The sequence below is a fragment of the Corvus moneduloides genome, chromosome 4 (genome assembly GCF_009650955.1).
Source record: "Corvus moneduloides isolate bCorMon1 chromosome 4, bCorMon1.pri, whole genome shotgun sequence".
Taxonomy (NCBI): Eukaryota; Metazoa; Chordata; class Aves; order Passeriformes; family Corvidae; genus Corvus; species Corvus moneduloides.
The window spans coordinates 28,296,350-28,321,576 of NC_045479.1; the positions used below are offsets into that span (position 1 = coordinate 28,296,350).

At 39.8% G+C, this 25,227-nt stretch overlaps 1 protein-coding gene across 7 annotated transcripts; it reads right to left on the minus strand.

The window, feature by feature from the left end:
- Positions 1–508: 508 nt before the first annotated feature.
- On the minus strand, positions 509–22,242 carry TMPO (thymopoietin). 7 transcript variants are annotated; one of them, XM_032106251.1, is made up of 11 exons: positions 21,839–22,242; positions 14,009–14,135; positions 12,223–12,378; positions 10,609–10,709; positions 5,853–5,972; positions 5,646–5,741; positions 4,995–5,105; positions 4,108–4,197; positions 3,960–4,025; positions 3,707–3,798; positions 509–2,395 (listed from the first exon to the last, which is right to left on the minus strand). In XM_032106251.1, exons 1-11 carry the CDS (start codon positions 22,079–22,081, stop codon positions 2,104–2,106), a joined length of 1,494 nt encoding a protein of 497 aa, XP_031962142.1. In that variant the 5' UTR covers positions 22,082–22,242; the 3' UTR covers positions 509–2,103. The 7 variants fall into 7 exon arrangements, with proteins under 7 accessions (XP_031962142.1, XP_031962141.1, XP_031962137.1 ...); XM_032106250.1 differs by having other exon boundaries at positions 5,646–5,972; XM_032106246.1 differs by lacking the exons at positions 3,960–4,025; positions 4,108–4,197.
- Between the last annotated feature and the right edge of the window lie 2,985 nt (positions 22,243–25,227).

Below are 25,227 nucleotides of genomic sequence, written 5' to 3' on the forward strand. Positions count from 1 at the left end.
TGAACTAGAGGTGGGTTCCTTTGAGGACTTATCTAGAAAACTCTTTACCATCTGTGAAGTAACACTGAAGTTGAGAGCATTCTCCACAACAGTGCAAAAACAAAAGAATGATGACATTTAATTGCAACGAAATTCAGTTTGCAGTTGATTGTGGCTTTGATGATGCTAACAGTATCCCTGAAGGAGATCAATTGAAAATATTTCATGTAACTAGGAAAGAAAGATATCTTTTATATTAGAACACACAGCAAATGGGTGTGAGAAATAATTTAAAGTGAAAAGGAAGTTCCTTAAGCATTGAAAAACAAATGAAAACTATCTTCTCCCCCCATCCAAATTAAAGGCCTAAGAGAGGCTAAAGGATTATAGCACAAAACTCTGATAATGCAAATATGATAAATATTCCTCCCACCAAGTGACATGGACTGAGTTTATGATCAGATTTTTAACTCTTCTTTTTCAATATGGAAGACTGCAGCAGCACAAAATGACACCACTGATACATCACTTGTCTTGCTTTTGCTGCCTTTCAGCAACTCATTTATTTTGATAAGGAAAATCCACACACATTAAAATCATTTTTATTTTTCTCCATTTTTGACACCAAAAGTGAATGTCTTATGTTACAATTCTCTATAGGATGGACACAAGTTTAGCTATTTGGATTACTCAAAAAAGCAGTTTAGAAGGAAAAAAAACATTAAACAGGAAAAAAACCCCAAAACTATTGCTTTGCTACAAATTACCATGTTTGTCCCAAAGTTCACAGAAAGTAAAGTTTCCCCATAGCTATAGTCTACACAATAATTGTACCTAGAGTAAAAAGATATTGACTATTAACTAATGTTCTCAGCTTTTTATAAGTAGCACTTAAAGAATAAGTAGTATGATTTATTGCAATTTTGTACCAAGCAATAAGACTGAACATCTGTATGCTGCAGATTTAAGCACACCAAAAATGTATACATTCACTTTAAAAAAATTGTTGCTTATCACTCTTCATTGGTAGTAGTGAAGTCAGCTGCCTGCTCAACCAAGTTACACAATAGAGAGTGTTTCAGCATGCTTCCACTGAGAAGAATAGTCAATGGCATGAAAGTAGTAAATCTCACCTTAAAAGATGAAACTGTAGCAGAATATGCAGCAATGCCCTCTTCATACAAGAATAAAACTTCATATGGAATTTTCACACTTTGAGAATACTTCTCTACATGACTATTTAAAGATAATCACATAAAGCTGTGTTGGAAAGACCTCGCTTTTTTAGAAAAGAAAAAAGACCACTGCTAAGGTTGGAATTTAGACTGCTTCAGATAACAATCTTGACCCAAAAAAGTATTTTAGTAGCAAATTATTATGATGTAGTTTTTATTTCCCACACATATTACTAATAAATAAGTTCCTCTAAGACATCTCTTGCCAATTAGATTTGTATTCAGCTCCTACAACACTGTAAGCACTAAAATGAAGGGATACATTTAAATGAAGTTACATTTAAACAGTTACTAATATGATACTAAGACTTTTACAGAAATGCAAACAGGTTTACAGTTACATTTACTAAAAAGTTACAGTAATCTACAGAAAAGGTTGCTGTTGTACTCTATCTACATCCTAAGAGATCAAATTCAGTTATATCATTACCAAAAAAATGCATAGAGAAATGCATTTCCCTTTATCCCGTGTTAAAACCCTTCTCCACTATAATCTAGAGACAGAAGTACAACTTCTTTTCTGTACAAAGGAAAAGCTTTAAAAACACAGCTTCACATTTTACTACATTTTTGCCCTTCTCAGCTTCCAAGTTCTTGCAAAAACAAATATACATTTTCTCAAAAGTGAATTTAAAGGATGTCCACATTAAAAAAATAAAGCCTACAAAAAGTTCAAAGATTTAAAAAATGTTACTCCTATTGCAGTGATCTCCTACTAGTCCAAAGTCCAGAAAGTTACCGATGTCCATTTAATATTTCTTCATTTATCCAATTTATCAGGTTCCAATCACATTATTTGTAAGAAGTCCTTGAGCCGATGAGAGGGCAGAAGAGTTCTCTACAATTAAAAAACAGGAGATCAAATTGGGTGTGCCTTTCAGAAAGATATTCATTTGGCACCGCTCTGAGTGACAATATTCATGTATTTAGAGAAAGGATTTCCTTGATTAGTTTCCATTGACTGATAAACCAAAAACATGAAGACTGAAACAACAACAAAGAGAAGAACTTTTATCCACAGGGGAACGGAGCGGTCTTTTTTTATTGGTGGTTTCTCCGACTTGGTGTCAGCCGAAGTACCGTATTTTTGCGCATACTTAGAGTAACTTTCCTCCATTACGAAGTCACTGTGCTCTAGAGGCCGGCTTGCAGCTCCTTTGATTGGTCTACGGCAGCTAGCACTGTTAATTAAACAAAAGAAAATTGAAATACTGCATTATTTAAAAGAGCAATCTAAAGTACATAGGGAGGTTTTGCTATAATTAAAGAACTAAGAATTTTTTCTGGTGAATACAATACCTGAAATACTATTTTATCATTATCTGTCAAGCGTCAAGACACATTAAAGTTAATAATTCAGTGTTCAAGCAAACAGTCTTTTAAAAAAAAAATCTCAAATGCTACTTCACCCTATCCACATAAAAAGGATCATAACTGGCAGTCAAATTGTAGAAAGCATCTCCCTCTATTTGCTTTTTTAATGATCACTTAAGCAGCCCCACTGGGATTTCTAAACATAAGATTATCTCTGGCCAATAAAATAGCTACTGATGGCCAAGGCAATACACAGACCCAGAAGACAAAGCAGTAAGGATTTAAAAATCCCCATGTACTCTGCCAAGTTCTTATATACAAGGAGTACACATATATGATTTTTATTTAAAAGAAAAAAAAAAAAGTGGTATGGATTTAACTAGACCTCAAAACAAGAGAGCAAACTTGAGTGGTTAGCAGGTACACTACAGTAGTACTAACTGGTACTGGTATATTCACCTTACAATTAAGACTTTATGCAACTGCAGTTTAAATTGAAGCTATAATTAACATGTTGGAAACACAGGAGATGATTTCACATCTTAACATGGGGAAACTTTTTCTCAAATCCTCTAAACAGAGCAGTTTTTAAAATTGCCTAATTAACTAGAAGGTTGTTTCGATTTTTAAATATGAAGATGCAAAAAAAAGAAGAAACCAAAACCCAAACAAAAAAAACCCCAAACCCGCAAGTAATAGCCTTTCCTAGATGCCATCCTTATTCATGCTAAGAGTAATCAACATGACTGCCACTTAAATGAAGAAATAGGGTATGTGAAAGTTCCTTCTTTGCAAAAGAAAACTCAAATATATGCTGCAAGATCTTTCCTTAATTTAAAAGCAGGTCTAAGCAGGTGCATCTAGCCAAAAACTTAAATACTGCAAATTATTACTACAGAAAAGCCCTTTCCATTTAAATTCCACATCCAGAAATTCCAGTAATAATTCCTACTATAGTACTACCTTGTTCTCATTCCTCCAATTTAAATAAAGAGGGGGCTGTTTTGCTAACAAAACTACGTACATAGAATGGAAGAATTGGTGGCTGTCACAAATGTCATTGAGCCAGAGTGCAAAAACTGTTCCTCAGAAATCTATCAATATAATCAAAAAGTATTTCTCAGCTTAAGTTTACAAGAACTGAAGAAAAAAAAAAAACCCATAAACCTTAGAAATACCTAATTCCTGTAGGTGTTGATACTTCATAAGGGAACATTTCTTTAAGAATATCCCTTTCTACTCTTCTTTCTTCTGTAGTTCTCTCTGGCACCTAGGAAACAAAAAACAGTTAGAGGCCAAACAGACAGCAAAACAAAAAGCTTCAGCATAGCTATCTCAAGAGACCACAACCATGTGCAATTTGTAAGAATGAATGAGTCACCCAGTGACATTCAAAAAGTCTACTTCTTGAGTTTTAGAAGTTTGTTTAACCTTAATTATTGGCATCCAGCCAGTCACTTTTAGTGTCTCAAAGCATCCAGCGATCTCCTCAGTTTCCTTTAAGATAAAGAATACATTGTATAAATCCTATACGCCTGCCAGCCGATGATGTAGATGATCAAAAAAACTTAACCATCACCTCTATCATGGCTGTGTTGAGCAGGTCACAGGACTGGTTGTGGCCAACATAATTTAAAAAGCAGTGATGTGGGCAATCTGTCTCTTCTTGCTGTAATAAACAATGCCACAGTACAGTAAAATACTGACTAAAAAAAACCATCAGCAGTTTGGAATAGATCATCAAGTTTACCCACAACCTTCTACTTGACAACTAAGTCTACATTGCAGTCATATTGTAAATGAAGTGTTAATAGCAGCTTTATCTACGGCTACATGAACAGACAAACGATATCTTGCAATGTAAAATTCCACAACATCACAGTATTACATTAATACAATTACATATACTTGCAAGTGCTTTAGACAGTTCTCCAAGAGACATAACTTTTGACAGCTTGAATAGGTTAACAGTAAAAGAATTATTTTCTTTCTTGATAACTGACAGGAATCTACAGATGCTTTTTTAATTCAGGCATTTGGTCTATAGTAATCCTACTACTTGATTTCCTAAATTAAAGCACATTACGTTTTTTCAGAATAGGCTGTTTTACAAGCTCAAAGGGAGACAACCCAAGTCTACCCTATTTTGAGCTATTCAAAGAATTTAAAAAAAAAATCTACACTCTGTTCAGAAAAATAGCAGCACAAGGAGAAATAACATATCAAAACATATTTGTCTTAGGAAAAAAGAAAAAAGCAGATTTTCACACACACACAAATCTGAAAGGGGAAGATAAAAATAAGTTTAAATTCTCTTATGTCACGTGACAACACTAGTTTATTTTGACTGGTGTCACCGGGGCAATGACATCCTCCACCCCCTCTGTACTAAGAAATAAGCACATGCACACGAGAATTTTGTTCACAGAGAGTAAGCAAGAGCAATCTAAGTTTTAATTTATTTACTTCAGCTGCCATCAGTGGTTTCTTTGGTGTTCTTCTGGGCATGTCTGAGAGTTCACTGACTGACAGTGTAGGAGCTGCATGCTTGAAATTTCCAGGCACCCTATTGCCAACCTGCCGAGATTCAAAATTGTTCAAACTCAGAAACAGCCAAAATACAAAATGAAAAGGGGCAAGGTGGCAGAACCAAACAACAAAACCTTTATGTGCATTGAATATATGCATGTTAGAAGTTAACTCAAGAAGGTTATGTGACACATACTCCAAGGTCAGCACAGGAAACACACTGGTTATCATTCCAAGTAGTTTCCTTTAAGCCATTTAGAAACAAAAGCTATTTAGTTCACTAGAAAAGCCAAACTTAAAAGCAAATATTCTGCATGTACTTAAGTTAAGAAAGTAACTAAGCTTTTAAAGTGATTCTTTACAGCCCTCCTCCCCCCCAAAAGACACCTAGGTGTCAACCTAGTCCCATCTCAAAGTGAACATTACATACTAAAACAGATACTGAGTATGTGGTTTCAAAGACTACTGAATAGTCTTGCTTTCTTTAAAACAGTCTTCTATTTGTCCAAAACAGAATGATTCTGTCAGTGAAGATATGTTACAGAAGAATACCACAATTGATTAAACATATTTACTAAGCATATTTACTAGGGTCTTGTTGCTTGCAGCCAATATAGTTTCATTTATGGAAGTATTTTCTGATATTACAGCATCATCTATAGGCAACTGTGCTGTAGCTTCCACCTGTTTGTTTAAAACAAACAAAAGACAACAATTGAATAGAAGAGCCACTGGGACCCCAAGAGTGAGAGAAAAAAAAAAAAAAGCTTGTCTATTATAAAAGCCTCTCATCACCCTTTTTCTTGGTGTTCTTCTTGACACTCTTGTAGTCTCCCTAGAAAATGCCTGCAGAGGTCCACTTTTTGAAGATCCACTTGTCCAGACAGTCTCAGTAACTTCATCTTGAGAATAGGTCTATTCAAGCATCAAACACATGATCATATACATGAAAACCAGCTCCAAACATCAGATGCTCACAACCAAAGGCCAAAATAGCATGCATACTCCAAAAGCAACATGTCTACAATAAAAAAAATGTGGATCCTAATACATTCATTAATGAATAGCTAGCTAGATTAGTAGCTTTGACCATAATACTTACATTTGAGCACATTGTTGTTCAAATACACAACTGAATAGATAATGCCCAACAGTAAAAACTGCTAATTTGCTCACTGCCCTTGAATGAGCTAACAGTAGGAGAAGTTACATCGAGTCATGGACAGCAGACATGAAGCTTTCAGGACCATTATATTTCCTGTCTACACACACGCACAAAAATCAATCTATGAGCATAAGCAGAAAGCATCACCTTCTCTACACAGATGGGGTTCTATTCTCTCAAGCAGAGTTGGGAACTGTTTATGCACAGCCTACATTTCAACAGGAACTAATCTTCAGCCACAGGGTCAGGAGGAGACACTTCATGATCTTAAAAGGTTCCACACACAGGGATGAAATTAACAATTTTCATGTAACAGCAGGTTTAAACAATCGAGCCTGACACAGATCTCTCACAATCTAACAGCATGAAGCACCAAACTTTTATAGGCATTAACAAATGCAGATCATTCCCTATGCTTTACTGCACATTTCACGCTCAAAGCAAATATCCCCCTCAAAACTAATTCCAGGATGGAAAGGGAGATGCGGATCTGCTCCTTCTAGATAACAACATTTTCTTTTTTATTAGGCTAAGTTTAAAAATAAATATTATTACTTTGTTAATACTTTTATCTTTGCACATTAACACCTCATACAGTGATGCATTACCAAGTTTTTGGAAGTTACACACATTGCTCGATAAAGTTATACACTGCGACTGTCAGTTACAGGTTCAATAGTGGAAATTACTTCACTAGAACAGTATTAGCCCCAAAACAATGTGTTAAGAGAAAAGGCTGAAATGTATTTATTAATTGAGAGGGTACAGTGGAACTAGAAGCTGAGCAGCTTTATGGTTCTATGATAAATTCTATATTACAGCTACTACATACCCAGCAGAGGGAGCACAAGTGCTTCACGTCATTCCAAAGTCACTGAAGTACTTTATAAAACAAATGCACAGACCTCAGGTCCACACAGATACAGATTTTTTTGTTCAGAATTGTAGATCTCAGCCTAAGTCTCCAAAATTCTTTACAATTTAAACAGACTTTTGATGAAACATCTTCTAACCTCTCCCTAAATATTTACCAGACACTGCATTCTCTTTTCTTCCTGCAACCCCTACAATCACAGCTCCCCGCCTCAACCCCATATACTTTTTATTTGAGAGGTGTTCTTTAGAAGCTTAGAGGAAAAAATACTAATTTCAGAGTGTTTTCTACTCAAACACAGTCCACTCAGGAAAGCAGGAAGGCACTCATACTAGCAATGAAGAGCTCCCCATCCCAGACTATTTGACTAGGAATTACTTATCTTCTAATGAAAAGTTAGAAGTACTTCACTTACAACTGCCTCTCTTCTTCAGGCACTTCAATCATATGTTTTAAGTACCAAGTTTCAATTTTTTTCTTGCATGAAAAGTCTAAGAAAAATCAGAATCTACTGCATAAAACCCATCCAGACTTCAGTAGAACACAGTCAACGGACAAAATAAAAAAAATAAAAATTGTTGTCTATAGTTATAGTTATCCTCGCGGTCAACAGAGCAGGCCTCTAACCCTATCAAAACGTAACACTCGTGTTAGGTACACCAGCACCCTGTACCTAACCAGAGAAACAACACCACTGTGGTACACGAGCAGTTTTCTGCATGTGCTTTTAACTGTCAAATAACTCATGAGGAGTGGAGCTATAGATTATGACTTTACCTCACCTATCACCTACCAAGTTACTATACAGGTAGTCAAAAAAGATACAGGGAGGAGTAGGGGAACACAGCATATGCAGAAGATCACTGTACAAAGTCTCAGGAGAGAGAGTAGTTCTACGTTGCTCCTTAACATTTACATTGTTTAGCCTGCCTCTTTTTGTCCAGTGCCATTTACTATGAGGTATCAGGCTCAGTTTTGAACTCCAACTCTAGATTCACCTACTGGATTAGAAGGGGGTATTTAAATTAGGGTTTTCTGCCAACTTTTCACTATGAAGAGGTAATTAAACACAAACAGCTGAGCTCAAGTTCATCCAGCCCTCCACTGCTAACTCACTGGTAAGACCCATACACCTGCTCAACCTCCCCACCCAATTTCTTTTGCAGCAGTCTGCTTTAATAAATATCTATTTGCACTCTCAAGAGAACAGCTACATCCAGCCATGCCAAATGACAGACAATCTTGTCAGCTATGTATGTCTGGTCTAAAACAAGTGCTGCACAGGACCTAGAAGCAACTAGCAAGTCTGCTCATACCACACTGCCCATCAGCTCAGCCTCACCCATTCTTCATAATCCTTGAGCCAATGCCACACAGTACACAACAGTTGAAATAGTTCTGCAGAATAAGCATAGTTCCTTGACACATTAGCTGAAAACCTACAATCCGATTCCAAAGGAAGAAAGGGAGAAAAGAAAAAAAAAAATCTTCTCTGCCTTCTGGTTTTCTTCTCAGCAAAATACATGACTACACGCTTTCTAGCCAAAAGCACTAAGTTGTTCTTGGCTTCAAGCAGCTGCAAAATTTTACTGGGGGGTGGGTGGGTGGGGCTGTTTGTTGCAGGTTTTTTAGATGGTTTTGTCTGTTTGCTGTATTAAAAAAAATAAAAAAACAACAAAACAAAAACCAAACAGAAGTCCAAAGGTTAAAGGTTTAACAAACTAAGGGGAATTTCTGAAGAATTTGGCAATTTTGAAATTAGGTAATTCTTTTGATATTCCTTTGATTAACTCGTGGTAATTAAAATATGCAAGTTGCAAAATATTGCATCTATACTGCACATGCAAGATTGCAAGATAAAACAGTAATGACCTGATACTAATATAGCAAAACTGGATGACAAAAATATTGAGTAAACAAACATCACTTAAAATGCCACAAAAATACCTCACTAAATCTCTTCTTTTATTCTGTAAGTGGGCTCCTGAAGACTATAAATGATGTTTGCTGACAGCAGAATGAAATATCTCTATTGCACTGAAGCTGTCAGGGATTTCTGGCAGAGTAACAATCTCGAAAAAAGTAATTCTTAAAATACAAGAACATAAAAGAGTCAGATGCTCATTATAAAGACCATCACAAGCAGAAGCTGCCTGAACAAATTAAAGAATATTTGGTGTGTTGAACTGTGTGTGTGCGTTTCAATTTTCTGAAGTAAAATCTGTTCAGCTCATACCCTAAAACTCCAACTTAAAATATGCAGAATTAGTTATGGATCTTCCTAACTGTGTTGTATTACTTCAGGTCATATAGCAGCAATTTACCTGCTTTAAGAGACATCCATAGCTAAAGCATGTTTATACATTAACACACTCACTAAATAGCAGCATCAGGCATTTAACAAAGTGTTGAGAAAAGTCACTGCCATCTGCTAAAATACACCAAGCAATTAACAAGTCAGATTCTGGGTCAATGAATGCTTCTATACAAGTCCTTTACCGTAGCATAACTCCACTTCTTACTGGTCAGATGAACACTGTAGACTCTAAGTGTCCTAAGCTGGAGAACAGACTATTTAGTGACACTCTCACATCACAAGGACAGATCAGCCATCAACTACCAAACCCTGTATTCAGCAGTTTGAAAATCAGAGGTGCTTCTGTAAAATCCCTCCTGCATCAAGACAGCAGAGCTAGTATTTTTAAGTAAAGGACAGGTAGTACATACAGGGAGATCTAAATTTGTTATTTATTCTTTTTCTTCATAGGAGAAGCTTTTCAACTCTAGTAGTGCTGCTACAAACATAGCTGAAGAAAAAATATTATATAAAAAGATATTATATATATTATATAAAAAATATTATATATATATTATACATGTGTACACACATACGCACACCTATATATAGGGATATACCCAAAAATATTACTGCACATATTTCATGAAAATGAGTCATTAAACAGACATATTTAAAATGCAGATAGAATATAGATATAGATAGAATATAGAATATAGAAGCATACCTGTATCTATATATACCAAACCTGATATATATATGTATTTAAAAACGCTTCTTAAAAAAACCCAAAAAAACTCACACACCCCTTTTTCCAGTTTTTTTTTTTAAGAAGCCACTACTTTTATTAAATCAAGTTGATTACAAACATCCAACAGAAAGCCATCAGCCCATGTGACTTAAAAATCTGTCAGGTTTCCTAAACGAAACATGTTAAGATTGCCTACTATTCTTCTCTAGGAGGTGCTACAGCAGCTGGCAAGTCAGACAAACAGATTTTAGCAGACCATAACTTTGAAAATTATCAGACAGGCTAAAAACAGTCACTATAGTTAATTCACAAGATCTTCATGCTGTAATAGAACAGGCTTTCTAAAACTTTTTAAAAAACGGCATAGCTCACTTAGTCAAATGTGATGTTAAAAGTAGTGAGGGGTTTAGTGAGCACATCACCTGCAGTTAGTAGCTGTTCCACATGCCACTAAAATAAACATACCTGGTTGTGTTCAACGACTCTTTTTTGTTTGAGTGCTACTGGTGTCTTCGTCCTGGCTTTCAGAGGTTCTCTCTTCTCAAGCCTCAGCTCAGTCTTCGGATCTGCAACCAGTTTTAATATAACTAGTTTCTATAATACTACTGGTTGCTGTACCAATTGAAACCAAATGTATTTTAATAAAAATTCATTTTAAGAGGCAACAAAACTCATAAGAGTTACCATTTCCTTAAAAAGCTGTGAAACAGTTATTTCTCTATTGAATGTACAAGAACAAAGACTTTTGAAGAATAACCTTAAAATTATTTTAAAACACTGACCCATGTATTTTGTGCTAAAAATCCTACATTTCAGATAAGCCTTGACCAATTCAGCAGTTCCATTTAGAAACTGGTATCAAATTGCAATTCCTTTAACTGAAGTACTATTCTACTATTGATTGTAGTAAAGGTATTGAAGCTTGTCAATGTTGTTTGAAGTTGTTAGCTTAGTTTCCTTTAAAATATGTCCTTTTACATAAAACCCCATTTTTGATGCAGTAGAAAGGAAAGCGGTTAGCAGTCATCTCATCAATAAGAGGATGTATTATTTCCACTGCTTTTCTAAAACTCTAATAGCATTACACCAACATATTTAAGATTTATTTATAAAAAATATTTTTTGGCAGGGGAGAAGGGAAATTTCGGGTTTGAGTTTTTTCCCCAGTGCGTGAACAGTTCAGTAATTATATGAAGCATATGTAATTTTAAGAAGTTAGCTGTCAGTTGTGACTGGGCTCTTGGCTGTCCCAAAACCTAATAAATCAATCTCTAACATCCTTTCCCTCTCAAAAGTGCAAGAGATAAAAACTGAAAAACAAGCCCAAATACGCAAGGGACATCAACTACTAGTTGTATTTCAACCCTGTCTGCCCTATGCCCATGGAAATTCATGTAAAAACAACAACAACAAAAAAACCACTACCAAAACAAACCACACTAAATAAGCATCTTCTAACATTCCATTCAAGTAATTCTTTAAAACCTGTGCTGTTTTTATTTTTTGTAAACTGGGTGTGTTTTAGATTCTGCTTCCCCCACCACTACACTTCCTTGATACACACCTGGTATTAAAACCACAAAAAACACACCCAGGACCAACCAATCAAGCCACCCCCAACTAAGTCCATAAGGAACACAGCATAAAAAGGGTTGAATCATAAGTCCTAGACATTAAACAAAAAAGTACAAAAGTTTAATAAGCAAACATTCATTCACTATCCAATAGTAAATAACTACTGTGAGCACCGTAAGACAAATTGGACTGGTACTTAAGTATGAAGTGAGAAGAACATTGAAACACCCAATATGCAGTTCTCCTGTCTATTGGATTTACAGGCTCCTGTCTAGGGAGAATGGATGAAAGGGACCAGTTCAGCAGCAAAAGGTTTCCTTTCCCAGAACAGGCACCTGGATCACTGTTCTAGTATGCATGATCAAGTACATGACTCACAGGGCCCCACAGCAGTATCTTACAGCCTCACCCAACAGCAAGACCACACTCTCTTTAGGTTTTGACTGCAAGTAATATTGATGTATAATTTGAATGGTTCCCACGCAAGTTCCACTCAAGTCTTACCTTCTTCATTATCACTGTATTGGTCGGAATCATTGTTCCCATTCTGTCTGGTGTTCTCAGTAGTTGAAATCGCTGGGAGAGGCACAGGTGCCTTCAGCTCAGGACCTTGTTCCATCAGTTTCAAAAGCTTTTTCTCATAAAGTTTCCTAGTAGTAGCTATAACAAGGAAGAATACATGCTAAAGATACAGTTTCAATCTTTCCTGACTTGACTGATAGAACTTGGCTGTTCCATATTCTCTGGGAATTTCTGAACATAATGTTTTATTTTTAATCAGTTTGTATGGCCCACAGTGTCTATATATATATACACACACACCCCCTCTAGGTACACAACCCTGCCTCTAAGGCTTCTAACTTTTCAGTTCAAGAGAACTCTTAGATAAATTTAGACCTCTTCCTAGGCTGAAAGTTACAAAAAGGAAATCTAGCAAAAGGGAATTTACCTGCTTCTTAGATGTTTTGTTTCATATGTTGCAATATACAAGTTGTTATGCCCTCACAAAAAAATTAGTGAGTTTGATATTGCAATAGTTTCCATGCAGATTGCACTATTATTCTAATTCCCCTACACTGGAATTAATGCCCCTGCCTTTGCCTTGTTGGCAAATTCAGTCCAATGAGCATCAGAGGTGGTGCAAGCAAGCAGCAATAACAGAACTTTCTGCTTGCTGCCATCTAGCCATGGGGTTGGCTTGCTTGATCCAAGAGGACAGTTGTTTAAAAGGTATCAAGTCTAGCACATACTTCCATATCTGGACTTTGCTGGCAAAAAATTCTGTAGAGGTGGCTAGTGCCTGACCTGTTAGCTGCAGAAAGAAAATTCTAACCTTTGAAGTTTTCTGATAAGAGGAAACCACCATTAAAAAGAAATGGCAGGCTCTCAAGAAACAGTGCATACCCTTTAAGAATTAATGGCTTTAAATTAGACCAAATCTGAATGTCTTTCCAGTGGACTACATAGGTTCTTGAGTTTTTCATATTTGAGTACTATCCAAAAGGTACAGGATGAATAGCAAGGCATGCAGAATCAGCTAACTGAAAATATTACAAATAAGACTTCGAATACACACAGGACTGCAGGCTCAGTCCCTGACATTTCCATCCACCTAGAATTTCAAGAACATTCCACAGAAGGCTCTGCATAATACAGTCAACATCTTTTTCTGAAGAGTTGTGAAATCAAATTCCCTTGCCATTAGGCTACTGCACAATCTGAAAGGAGAGGCACTTTGATCCCACATCACAGATGAGTGCCCAAGGCAGGAGATTAGGCTGGGGTCAGGACTACTCCTGCCATAGGCCAGCATACAGGACAGAATGCTAGGCTAGAAAAAAAACATTAGCAAAGGAAAATATTACTGCACAACGCAGTGCGTAGGAAATGCTCTAGGGAAAGGGAAGTTCCCTGTTCTCATTCTGCTCTCAATACTATTAGGTTATTATGTAAGATGTATTTCCTATTTAAGTGGGCCCAGGTCTAAGCCTCTGTATCAGAAGACCTAATTATCCCAGCACTGAACTTTAACTAATAGTTACACAGCTCAGAACAGAAGTTGGAACATCTCCAGCTGACCTATAACACGAGAAGCAAGCTGCAGACTTGCCCACCTGCAATGCTTCAAGTCTTCGCAATGTAAACATTTCAGTGAAAATATCCTATGTGGGAAGTAGGATTGCAACAGTACTGGTATTAAAAAGTACCTGTATCAGGGGAACTTAGAGAACTCACAAGTGAGGTTTAGTGAGAAAAAACAGATTAATATCTGCTAGTTCAGTTGACCTACCTACAATTGGGCCAGGATTTACTCCGTACTTCATAAGTTGCTCTTGAAGGTCTTCATTACTCATCTCTGTTATATCTAGGTCATCCTTCTCCTCTGGTCTGGGTTTGTCAGTTTTCTTTGTAGCTTTCTGAGAGTAGGAGGGAGAAATGAGAGACAGGGTGTTTCCAGTTAATACTGAACACATCTTTTTCTTCTAAGGGAATAGGAAGACATAAGAGTACTAAACATAAAAACCCAGAAAAAATTAATTCTATTCTCCCCCATGATCACTACTAAAGCTTACGTGAAACAGTACAGACATTTACACCTGCTAAGCAAATACACACAGGTTTTCTACTTAGGAAGGAAATACCCATTACAAGCCTCCTCCAGAGTTAAATAAAAAAAATCACTCATTATTCTGGTCTTGTGTTTTAATTTGAAATTCAAGTATACAGTGGGAAGGGATTGCTTTCCTGGGACTGGAGAAGCAAGCTTCTAGCTGTTTCACCATCACTACACAAAACTACAAATATTTATGTTACATTGGCATTTCTTTGCATTATTTTTTCTACCTGGTAGGTCAACATTTCTTCCTCTAATGATAAGGAAGAAGCTCTTTAGTATCTACATACTTTCAACCAAGTTTGCAAAATCCCTATTCCTACTTGTCCTGGCATTCTCTGGCATGAGATTACATGATGTTACAAAGTGAGTGCAAGAAAGGCAAAAATCAGAAAACTCTCAAATTTTCAAAATCCTGCTTGTTTGCTTAGGCCTCTGCTACTTGTAGCTCTAATAAATTCTAAACCCAACTCTGGCAACACTACTTGAACAGTTTGCAGTGTATCATCACCACATACAGATGGCTATCAAAATAATCTGCTGAGACACTACTCCTAAATTAGCAGTTTCTGCTTGATCCAAACAGAGTGATCATAACATTCCTCCAACTTGGGAAGCCTCTGTTACTGTAATAGGCATTGTGAAAGGGAAGAGGTAAAACAGAAAAAAGCATGCTTAGGATTTGCACACTCTTTACTAAGAAAGACCTTGATACTGCTTTGAAATAAGTCATATTTGTATCTCAAAGTTGTATGATACAAGCAGAAACTATTTCTACACTTATCATTTTTCTCAACTCAGTTGTCCAGAGGGCCTACCTGGTTTGTTTGGTACTAACAAAAGACTAAAATTCCAAATACAAATATGCTATAAACACTCAGTAATAATTAACAGGTCTTTTTCCTTGTTGCATTTTATAAGATAGCAACAAAACACTTTAAGATGATTGACATGAGTCAACAGTATCTATCTAGCTATTAATGCCAGTTCAATATTTGTTTGCATGCAAGCTTGGTCTTGCCTCAAATATCTTCGTATTTTAAAGGTAAGCAGGGACTGTATGAGGATTTCTCAAATATATCTGACTCCAGATTTTCCTCTATCTTCTGGATTGCAAATATTTTCCAGCATAATGAACTTAAAATCAGCAGCTGAAAAGAAACAATCTCCAAGAGATCATGGTATTTCTTTATTCTAAGAAATAGACTCCAAATAATCTGAAGAAAGTATAGGGTCATTAAAGTGGCAGATTTGACCAAAGACAGATTTACCACTCACTTTATCAGTCATTCAATTCCTAATTAGTTTTTGAAGCAATTGAGCCTCCTTACATAGTACACAAGAAATAATCAACCTGCAGATGCACAAGACTTTTATCCACTTTTGAACACGTTGGTCATAACATATGTCAAGGTAAATATCACATTAACTTCAATTTCATGTTAAATGCATTTTTTCTGGACTACTGAACTGTCCAAACAGAAAAAATGCTGGGTTTTCTTGTTGAGATCTGTTTAGACTAATAACAGCTTTGGTGCTCGCTCACATCAGCAAGCAGATTAACTGAGATGGTATTCTACATTTCAGAAGAAAACGACCATGGTGCAGGAAGTTGACATTCCAATGACTCTTCAGAGAAACTGGAAACCTAATTTAATGTACCCCTACCTTTGTTCACTTAGAGACTACAGAAGATACTATAACAATATACACCAGAAGAACTACTCAGCATTCTACAGGATGCTTTACAGAAATCTTACCTATCAGAAATCTAATTGCAACTAATGAGTACTAGGGTACTTTAACACAAACTCACATATCTCATGGTTTCTTTGTAGTTTTTTTCCTTCAAAATACCATTTCACTTTCCCCTGCACTACTGTAACAAACAGAGAGCATCAGAATAGTCAGTTTCAGCAAAGAAAAAGGGTACGGAGGCGATGAAAAAAGTTGTAAGTAATCTGTGTTCTTCAATAATTGGGTCAGAGTTGATTTTGTGCTCTGCAAGGTCACAATTTTTACTTTTGAACACCTATTCTCCTTAGAGCAGGAGCAAATTACTTCCCTTGTACAAGTAGAAAGCTGCCATTTAACCATTCACTGGACCACAAGATGAGTCCCTAGAAGCAAAAGGCAGGATAGAAGAATTTCTCATACCTTGGCTGTGGTATGACAGCATTAACTTCAGCAACAGCACTAGCTTTAATCACCACTACTATTATAGTATAATGCACCACTACACTTCCTGTGCATCATGACAACTTATCCACTGGACTACACCATGAGACAGATCAAAAAACTAGCTTAAAAGTTTATCACTGTGAATTAAAAACAAACAAAAAACCACACCCACATTTTCCTGGTCTATGACCACTAGCAAAATTTGTCTTACTGTGGTGCAGAGATGAAATGCCTAAAATGAAATTGTGGAAATATCCAGGATTTACCAAAGTAAGGTGGTACAGCTGACCACTTTGCCCATAATGTAAATATTTTGCAATAATACACCCAAATCTATGTAAATATTTTTGCATATATACCCAAACCAATAAATCCTTATCTGAAGATCTTCTAATCCCATCCAGAGCTAGCATCATAAAAAAAAATATTTCTAGTCATTTCTATTTTCTAGAAAACAAAAGATGGAAGAGTATCTGCACACTTCACTTGAGAGAGATTTGTTCACATCAGAGACAGCAATTTGGTAGTGGTATCTGTCAGTCTCAGTTTCCTATTACCCAGGAACTAACTCTTCAAACAACTACTGTGAATTATAAGCATGAGGCTGCCACACAGCATTCTCAGCGCTAGGACCACATAAAAACAAGAGCATAAGAGAAGCTCATCTCCTCCAAGTATCATCTCTTGACTGCACAAAGCTTTCACATTCTTTTGCTAGCAAGAAGAGCAGAAAATGCAAGCAACCAGGATTCAAATTTGGAAGATACCTATCCCTTACCTCACCTTTGGCATTCCTGCTGAATAGAAATGAACAGCCAGAGATCAGCTTAATCAGGCAAACTTCATGAGCACCTGTACTAGTCCTAGCACTGTTCCAAAGATGAGCATAAGAGACATGTTAAGAGCCATTAAATAATAAAAACAACTATGAGACATCAGCAGAAAACTATTTTCAAATCCCAAATTAAATAGCATCTAGATCAAGATACACAATGATTTTAATCCCCAACAGGGATTAAACTAGAAGTAGTGAGGGTAGGGGCTCATTTATGATTTCTCTGACTGAGGTTAAGATAGGCTAAAGAAAGCCCAAATCATACCAATAGAATGCTGTTTAATTCTCCAGTTTGCAGAGCTCCCTCTAGTAAAAAATAACTATTTCTCTTAGGAGAGATGAAGATAAGGAACTGGATATAGAAAGTGTTAATAATAGATAGGTCTTTATTCCACTTGTACTTTTTATTCTACCACACACAAACATTTCCTGCAGTAGAACTTCCTTTTTTAAAAATCAAGTCCTACTGAACTTTCTAACCTCAAAAGCCTGGAAACAATATTTACCAAAAGCTACAGGACAGACAAAATAAACAATGGAAAGGAAATTATGCAGCAGCAACTCAAAGATACTGATACACACAACTTAAAGAATTCACTACCTTCTAACCATAGTTAGTAAGTGCCAGGCTTAGAATTTCCAAGCCTATGTACAGTAACAGTCGTAAATTATACTACTATGGACTATTCAACCCTTCCACCCCCTTCTCCTCCCAGACACTAATTTCCATGTTACTTGGTAAAGGAAATGTACCCACTCAAAGTCTGAAGGTGCAGAACAGCACGGCAGGACTTCTCACTGTAGTGGGAACTAGCTTGGTCAACTCATCCCTACTGCCCACAGCTTTCTCTCAGCCAGCAGATGAGCACCTTTTAGAAGGCCACTGAGGTTTTGAACTGTGTTCTGGGTCACATTTGCGCAGCACATCATAATTAAGACATACAGCCACATAGGAAACACCAAATAGAGTCTCTTCCTTCACTGGGCACAGTGCTTTACAGTGTCTCACCTTTCCAAGCATGCAGTTCCACTTTCCACACACTTAATCTTCATAAACTACCAGTTTTACTATTACCTTCTCTTTTCCAATAGGGAAGGGGTTGAAGCTGTTGCTACCTCAGCTACAGATATCACAACCACATCATTCTGACCATGAAGAGCTGAAGCTGGCTCTTTATTTACTTGACTACTTGATTAGAACAAAAAAACCCCAACAAACCAAACAAACACCCCCCCCCCCCCAATCAAACCAAACATCTTTACCTGATAGGTCTTTTCTATGACCTTTCAAACAGGCCCTTCAGGTCCAGATGTTCTCATCATACCTTCATTAACAGAAGGAGACATTTGACTGATCTTTTTAAAATTGTCACTTTAAAGGTGAAAAATATCACTCAATATATATTTTAGAAGTGATCCTTCCAGGACATGTAATACACCAATAAGCTCAGTCATAGTAATCTACACATTCTAAGTTCTGAACAGTTCCCATTTGACAACAGCATCAAGACAATATTTTCGGTATGTGCTTTAAATAATGGTCCTAAAGAGGCAAAAGTGTCATTTCAAAGTTACTTTTCCTGTGAGCCCTCTGTCCTGATATTCAGTCCATAACTAACCAGGACGAGGGGCATTCAGATGCAGATGGCTCCCCCTGCAGCAAAACGGTGTCTTGCATACCCAGTCACAGTCCTCTCATACCACTATGCTAAACAGGCTTAGGGGGGAAAAAAAAGTTGCTCAAAAACATTAGTAGAGCTGGAGAAGCTGGCTCCTCCAGACAATATTATCAGACTGAGGCACAAGCAGGCATGATTTTAAAGGCTTTTCCTCTCCCGATAGGAATATATAGCCAAAGTCAGCTGTATACTACTCTTGGGCTGGATAGAGCTAAACCAGAAGAGTGATGGATTCCAAACACATCATTTGCAACAGAATTCAAACTATGGGACTTTGTCTCCGCACAGCTTTTATCAATATTAACTTCTAAGTGCATTATCAAATGCCCAGAACTTAGAAAAAAGAACACTTAAATGACAGTGTAGACAGTTCAAATTACTAATGACTGCAGCCATGCCAAAACACTAACGCCAGTATTAAGAGACCTGGTTTAGCTTTCAGTGACTGCAGCACGGCTATTCAGATCACTCCTCTGCACTTGTTGCTCACAGCCGTTCTAAGACACGCGATGGCCGCCGCCCTTCAGGGCCCATAAGCCAGCCAGCGAGCCCGCAGGTGCCGCCGCTCGGACCGCCGCCGCCGCCCCCCGGCGGTGCCCAGGGCCCCGGCGCGCCCCCTGGCGCCCGGCCCCGCCCGCCAGCCCTGCCCGCACCGCCGCACGGGCCGCGCCCTCGCCCGCGCCGCTCCGCCCTCGGACTCCTCTACACACACGAGGGCTGCAACCCAGCCTGGCGGCAGGCTCAAAGAGGCTTATAACTATTTGCTCTTAATAAACGGAAGGGTGAGCGGGCCCAGAGAGGGACGGGGGGAGGCCCGTTCCTTTATTTTATTCCTCCTTTCCATAAAGCCTGGCAGTTCCAGCTTCCCCCCTTGGCCCCTTATTCCTAATTTCTTTCAGACATTTGAGTGCTTTCCCTCCTGTTCTTTCTTAATGTTATCAAAATGTTTTGCTTTGTTTTTTCACCAGAATCCCAGTCCTCTGGGATGTCAGACTTTCCTCACTCTTCGTCTTCCTGCTAACTGTTCTTGGGGCAAATCACTCTGAGACACGTGTGCTATGCTTTATGAAGGAGAGCCGATCAGAGAAACACCCTTATGCCAAAAGACATTAACAGGGATAACAGTTACTCAAGCTACAAGCAGTTTCCGTACTCAAGTGGCACAAAGGAGGAACAAGCACACATCATCAAAGTTTGTTTTGCTTGGCAGGTATTGTTTGTGATTTTTCTGAGTGTTTTGGGTTGGATTGGTTGTTTGAGGGGGGAAGATGACACAACACAGGGCACAACAGACCCAAATCTGGGCAACTCTCACTAGAATATTTGCTGAAGTTCTGATGATACAGTGCTCTGATACTGACATACAAGATAAGCATAAGTAGCACAGAGCCTTCCAGACATTATTAATGAAAGTGTAGGAGTACCACCCATTCTGTAAACATCAAAAAAGTCACCCATAATTGTTTAAGCTTAAGCACTGTAGAAAGGAAAAATCAGATCTGGGATAGGAACTAGCACTTCTGAGACGCTTCTCCTCCGACAAGCATGAAACAAGTCAGATTAAAGCTCATCCTGTTTTACTCAAAAGCACTTTATGAATGCTATCAGCAGACCACTCTAAGTCAGAGAAACGTCTGTTTCACTGTAAGGTTACTTCAGTAAATGCCAGTTAAGCGTCTGAAATAGACAGATGTCAAAAAGAGGTAAATAACTTGGTTTTAGAGATCTCTTCCTCTTGAAGTTAGTTTTTAATTTCTTAATTCAAGAAGTGTTCTTTTGGGCTTTTGAAGGTTAAACGGTGAAAGGCCTTCAAATGACTCCGTTCCATGGCACCCTTTTTACTAATGACCTTTGAAACATAGTATCTAAGATACAATTAAATAGTTGTACTACCACACACTTTACAACTCCGGAAGCTGACAACCATAATCCAAGTCTTTTCTTGAGACCAGACATCTTAGAATTATCAATTACAAGATTACTTTCTCAATATATGCAAATATATGGTCCATTTATGAAAAATTAAGAAGGAAATCACATATTCCCAAAGAGAAGAATTCCAAATGGCATCAGCTCCCCCTCTTTCCTTACGTGTGATAAAGTCTAAGAAAACAAGCACAGTGGACTAACTGAACAGGCACCAGAGGCACTTTGCTATACAACACATCTTAGATACCTACATTACGCAGACCCTCTTTACAGTAAACAACCCACTTCATTAAGCGAAACAAACTAGCTGTTCCCTTCACAGCTTCATCCTCTCATCTAGAGGTATTTACACCGAGACAGCGGACGGGAGTCCTTTCCTGAGCAAGCTGCAACCTCGGGCAGTTCTCTTGTTTCGCTCCTCCAACACCCAAACAGTCTACTTAGGAGACCCCCCGCCAAGACACTATAAAGGTTTCCCAATTTACAGTCGGGGGCCGTCGCACTCTCCACGCGCGGTCGCGCTGCCCCTGCCCACCCGAGCCAGCCCCTCCAGGAGGCGCACAAGGCGGGACACATCCTAGAGGCGCAGCCGGCGGCCCCTGGGCACCGACCCGCTGTCCCAGCTCGTGCCCCGGCGCGGGGCGGCCGCCCGGCAGCGCCGCTGCCCCTCTGCCCGAGGCGGTGGCACCGTCCTGGCCGGGCGCGGTGCCGCCCTCAGCCGAGCCGGAGACTCTCTCGACCCCGCGCGAGGGCCCCGGCGCGGCGTGCCGCTCCCCGAACCGCGGCCGGCGGGCGGACGCGGCCAGCCCCGTTCGGGCGGGAAAGCGGGCCCGAGGCTGCCGGGAAGCCAAGGCGGCGCGGGCGGGAGGCAGCGGTACTCACCCGCCCGGCGGCGGCAGCGCCGCGGCTCCGGGCGCCGAGAGGTGTGGGCTCCCGCTCCTCGTCGCTGGAAAAGTCGGGCTGCGCAAGGGCGGGCGGGTTGCGGGCGGTGAGGTGCTGCAGGTAGAGCTGCACGTACACGTCCTTGCGCTGCTCGCCGCCCGGGAGGCTTACATTGTTAGCGATCAGCTCGCTCTTCAGCTTCTCCTTGGTCAGCACCGACGGATCCGCCAGGAACTCGGGCATCGCCGCCGGCCGCAGCCGCCGCCGCTCTCCCGGGAGAGGCACCAACAAAGCGCGGGGAGAAGGGGCGGGGGAAGCGGCAGGAGGTGGAGGACTCGCCTGCTCCGCGCCAGGGACCAGCTCCACAGCGGGCGGGCGCGCGCACCGAGCGCTTCTTCCCAGCCGGCAATAAACCGCGCCCTGATTGGCGGGAAGGGCAACGAAGCGGCCTCGCTATTGGCTGTCGGGCGGAAAAGGGGCGGGGCGCGCGGGCGCAGCGGCGTTGGTGCTTTGCGCGAGGGACAGTAACGCAGTTTAAATTCGGCTCGGGCGGGAGAGGCGCGCTGGGCGGTGCTCGCGCGCGCAGGCGAGGGCGGGGGGCTGTCCGCGCCCCGCGGGTCCCGGGGCCTTCTCGGGCCGCAGGTGTGCCCCCGCCGCCGCGACCGCCCCTCCCTGCCGCCAGCGCCGGGGAGGCGGTTCATGAGATCCCGCTTACCTGCTGTGATCCCGCTGTCCTGCCGCGACACCTGCCGCCGCCTCTGCCCGCGCCCGCGGCCCCGCAGGCACCTGCGGCCCTGGCGGAGCGCGCCGCGGGCGTCCCTCCTTCCCTCCCGCGCTCAGCACCGCGGGCCGGGCGGGCACGGGAGTTCTCTCTGCCCCAGGATAAGCGCCTTCGCCCAACCCGTTAGCTGTCGGGCTCCAGAAGAAATCCAGCCGGGAAATCGGTAGCTAACCTGTTAGTGTGACTACCGCCGGTGTACTGACTTAAGCGTAAAAAAACCCCAAACTCGCATCTATAGTTCTGCGGAGGTTGAAAGGCGTATAGTTGTTTTATTTATTTATTTGTAAAGCCGACTTCCAAAATGTCACACGCGTGTCCCTGCTGGGAAAGTTCGGCTGAGTTCAAGACTGCAGTCCTACAGTCTTTAAACAAGCGGGTTAAATCCTTCTGTGTTTACAAGCTGCTTGCTGGAACACGCACTGCTTCTATTTTATGATGGGAAGGGTTTCGTGTTTAGATTTGACTCTATAGCCTATGCTTTTGCGAACTGCTTTGTAGTACCAGAGATAAGACTTTAAATGTGGATATTTTAATTTTCCCGTCAGTCATGGATCTGAATCAGGATTATTAGTGTTTGCACCTAGTACTCTTTGTGTTCCAGAAAGAGTTCTAAATTGCTGTTGGGGAAAGGGATTTCCACTACTGTGTGTGCTCCATCATGGAGCTGTCCTGGTGGCTGTTGTTCCTGTTTATCTTGCTATAGCCTGAGTATCAGCTAGATGAAGGTTATTTTTTGTGGAAGGTAATTTCGAGGCGGATCAAGGACCCACCCACAGGAAGCCTGATGCTTCCCACTGAAGAATTGATGTGGTGCAACAAAGAAGAATTGGTGTGGTGAAACAAAGTAATTAAGACGAGGGAGAAGCTTAGCTTAGGGCATTTACCTTGTTGTGCAAGTAGCTCTAGGAGGTGGCAGTCATCTGAAGTTCATTATAATTTATATCTGAAAGTGCTTGGTTCTTGGTGTACATACTTTACCTGTTCAGTTTGTTTGACAACGAGGCTGAACAGTGGGTAGAAACATCTTCCTCCATTAATACCACATACGTACACTGTAAAAAGCAATGTATCAATGTGGATTGACTACTATCACTTTTAAGATTGAATAGAACAAATTAGATGGTTCTATCTATTTTTTCAGCATATTTTACCCAAAATTGTACATGGGTATTATATGACAGGTGTTTTGGAAATGCTTAAAGGAAATTTAATTCCTCTGCAAATTTGATAGTACTGATTTAAAGCATAGATAGTGTTTTTTCACCTTGAAAAGCTTTTAAGTGGCTTAGAAAATAGTCTTTCCCCTACCTTTAGGAATTCGCTTCTTATTCAGATATAGAACCAGTTGCACAGCATCCTTTAGAGAAATTCTTCAGGTATCATACTAATGTAAAAAATAGCAACTTCAACTTGTATAAAGTCTAAAATGTTTTAAAGCAGCGTAAGGGGGAACTGGGTCTGGGAAATTTTAGCCAAAGTTAACAGTGAAAATGCAATCTAAAAAGTTAGTGCAGTCACCATCTAACATCCCCATGGGCAATAATGGTACGATAGGCCTGATGCTTGTTACCTGACAGTGCTTCTTGGAAGAGTGCAGGTTCAGATTCTGCATGAGAGTTGGTGCTGGCTTTTCTTGTGAGTGACAATTTAGGAGTGGAAGGAAATACAACTGCTCAGCTTGAAGTCTAAGTACACTGATGGTAGGTCTGGTTTTAATGCATTAAGTGTAGCATAAAAAAACCCTACAGGAATATGGTATGAAGTAGTAAATCCCTACAGTTGCACACACAGTTCAGCTTTGGTCATAGCAAATGGATGGTTGACTGGCCTTATCTTGGATCTGTGGGGTTTTTTTTATTTTTGCTGTCAGACGAAACTGGCATAGAAGCATAAAGATAGCAGAAACATATCATATGTTTTGGCTATTTGTTCAAGCTCCAGTACAGTTGTTGTGGAGCCACTGAGGTTGTGGCTCTGATTAACATTGTTTAAAGTTCATATTTAAAGTACATTTAAGTTTTGAAAGTTATTTCCCCAACTATAAAAAAAAAATATTTATTGTGAATTACTTTTTCTGTTACCATGTTACCCTGATGTAACTCCCTTGCACTGACACAGAATGCTTTTATTGGCTGCCTTTAGTTGCTTCCAAAGCAGCCAAAGCTAGAGAGGCACAATATAATACTTCAATGTCACTCTTCTTCCAAGCAGTAGGCTTCTCTGGGAAGCCAAGTGCCTAAACAGTCCTTGGCACAAAACTGTCCTTCATTGGTTCTACACTTTTTACTGTTGCACTTTGGGATCAACAGGTGACTTCCAGGCAAGGTAAAGTCAGGGACAGTACTATAAGAAAGCACCTAACTGTGCAGATACATGATCATTGACACTGGAACCTGCAGCTGTCACAACAATTAGACCCTAATACAGCAGAGGATCTGCACCTTTACAGTTTGCTTTGTTTGAAGGAAAGGAAGTCACATTTCGTAGCCTGAGACAGCAGTCAAAGGCGTGAAGGGAATGAGTTCATTGTGAATGAGCTCAGAAGATCTTTCTAATGTTGTTACAGTGGGGGAAAAAAACCACAAATATGGGGTCTCTGGTCCATATG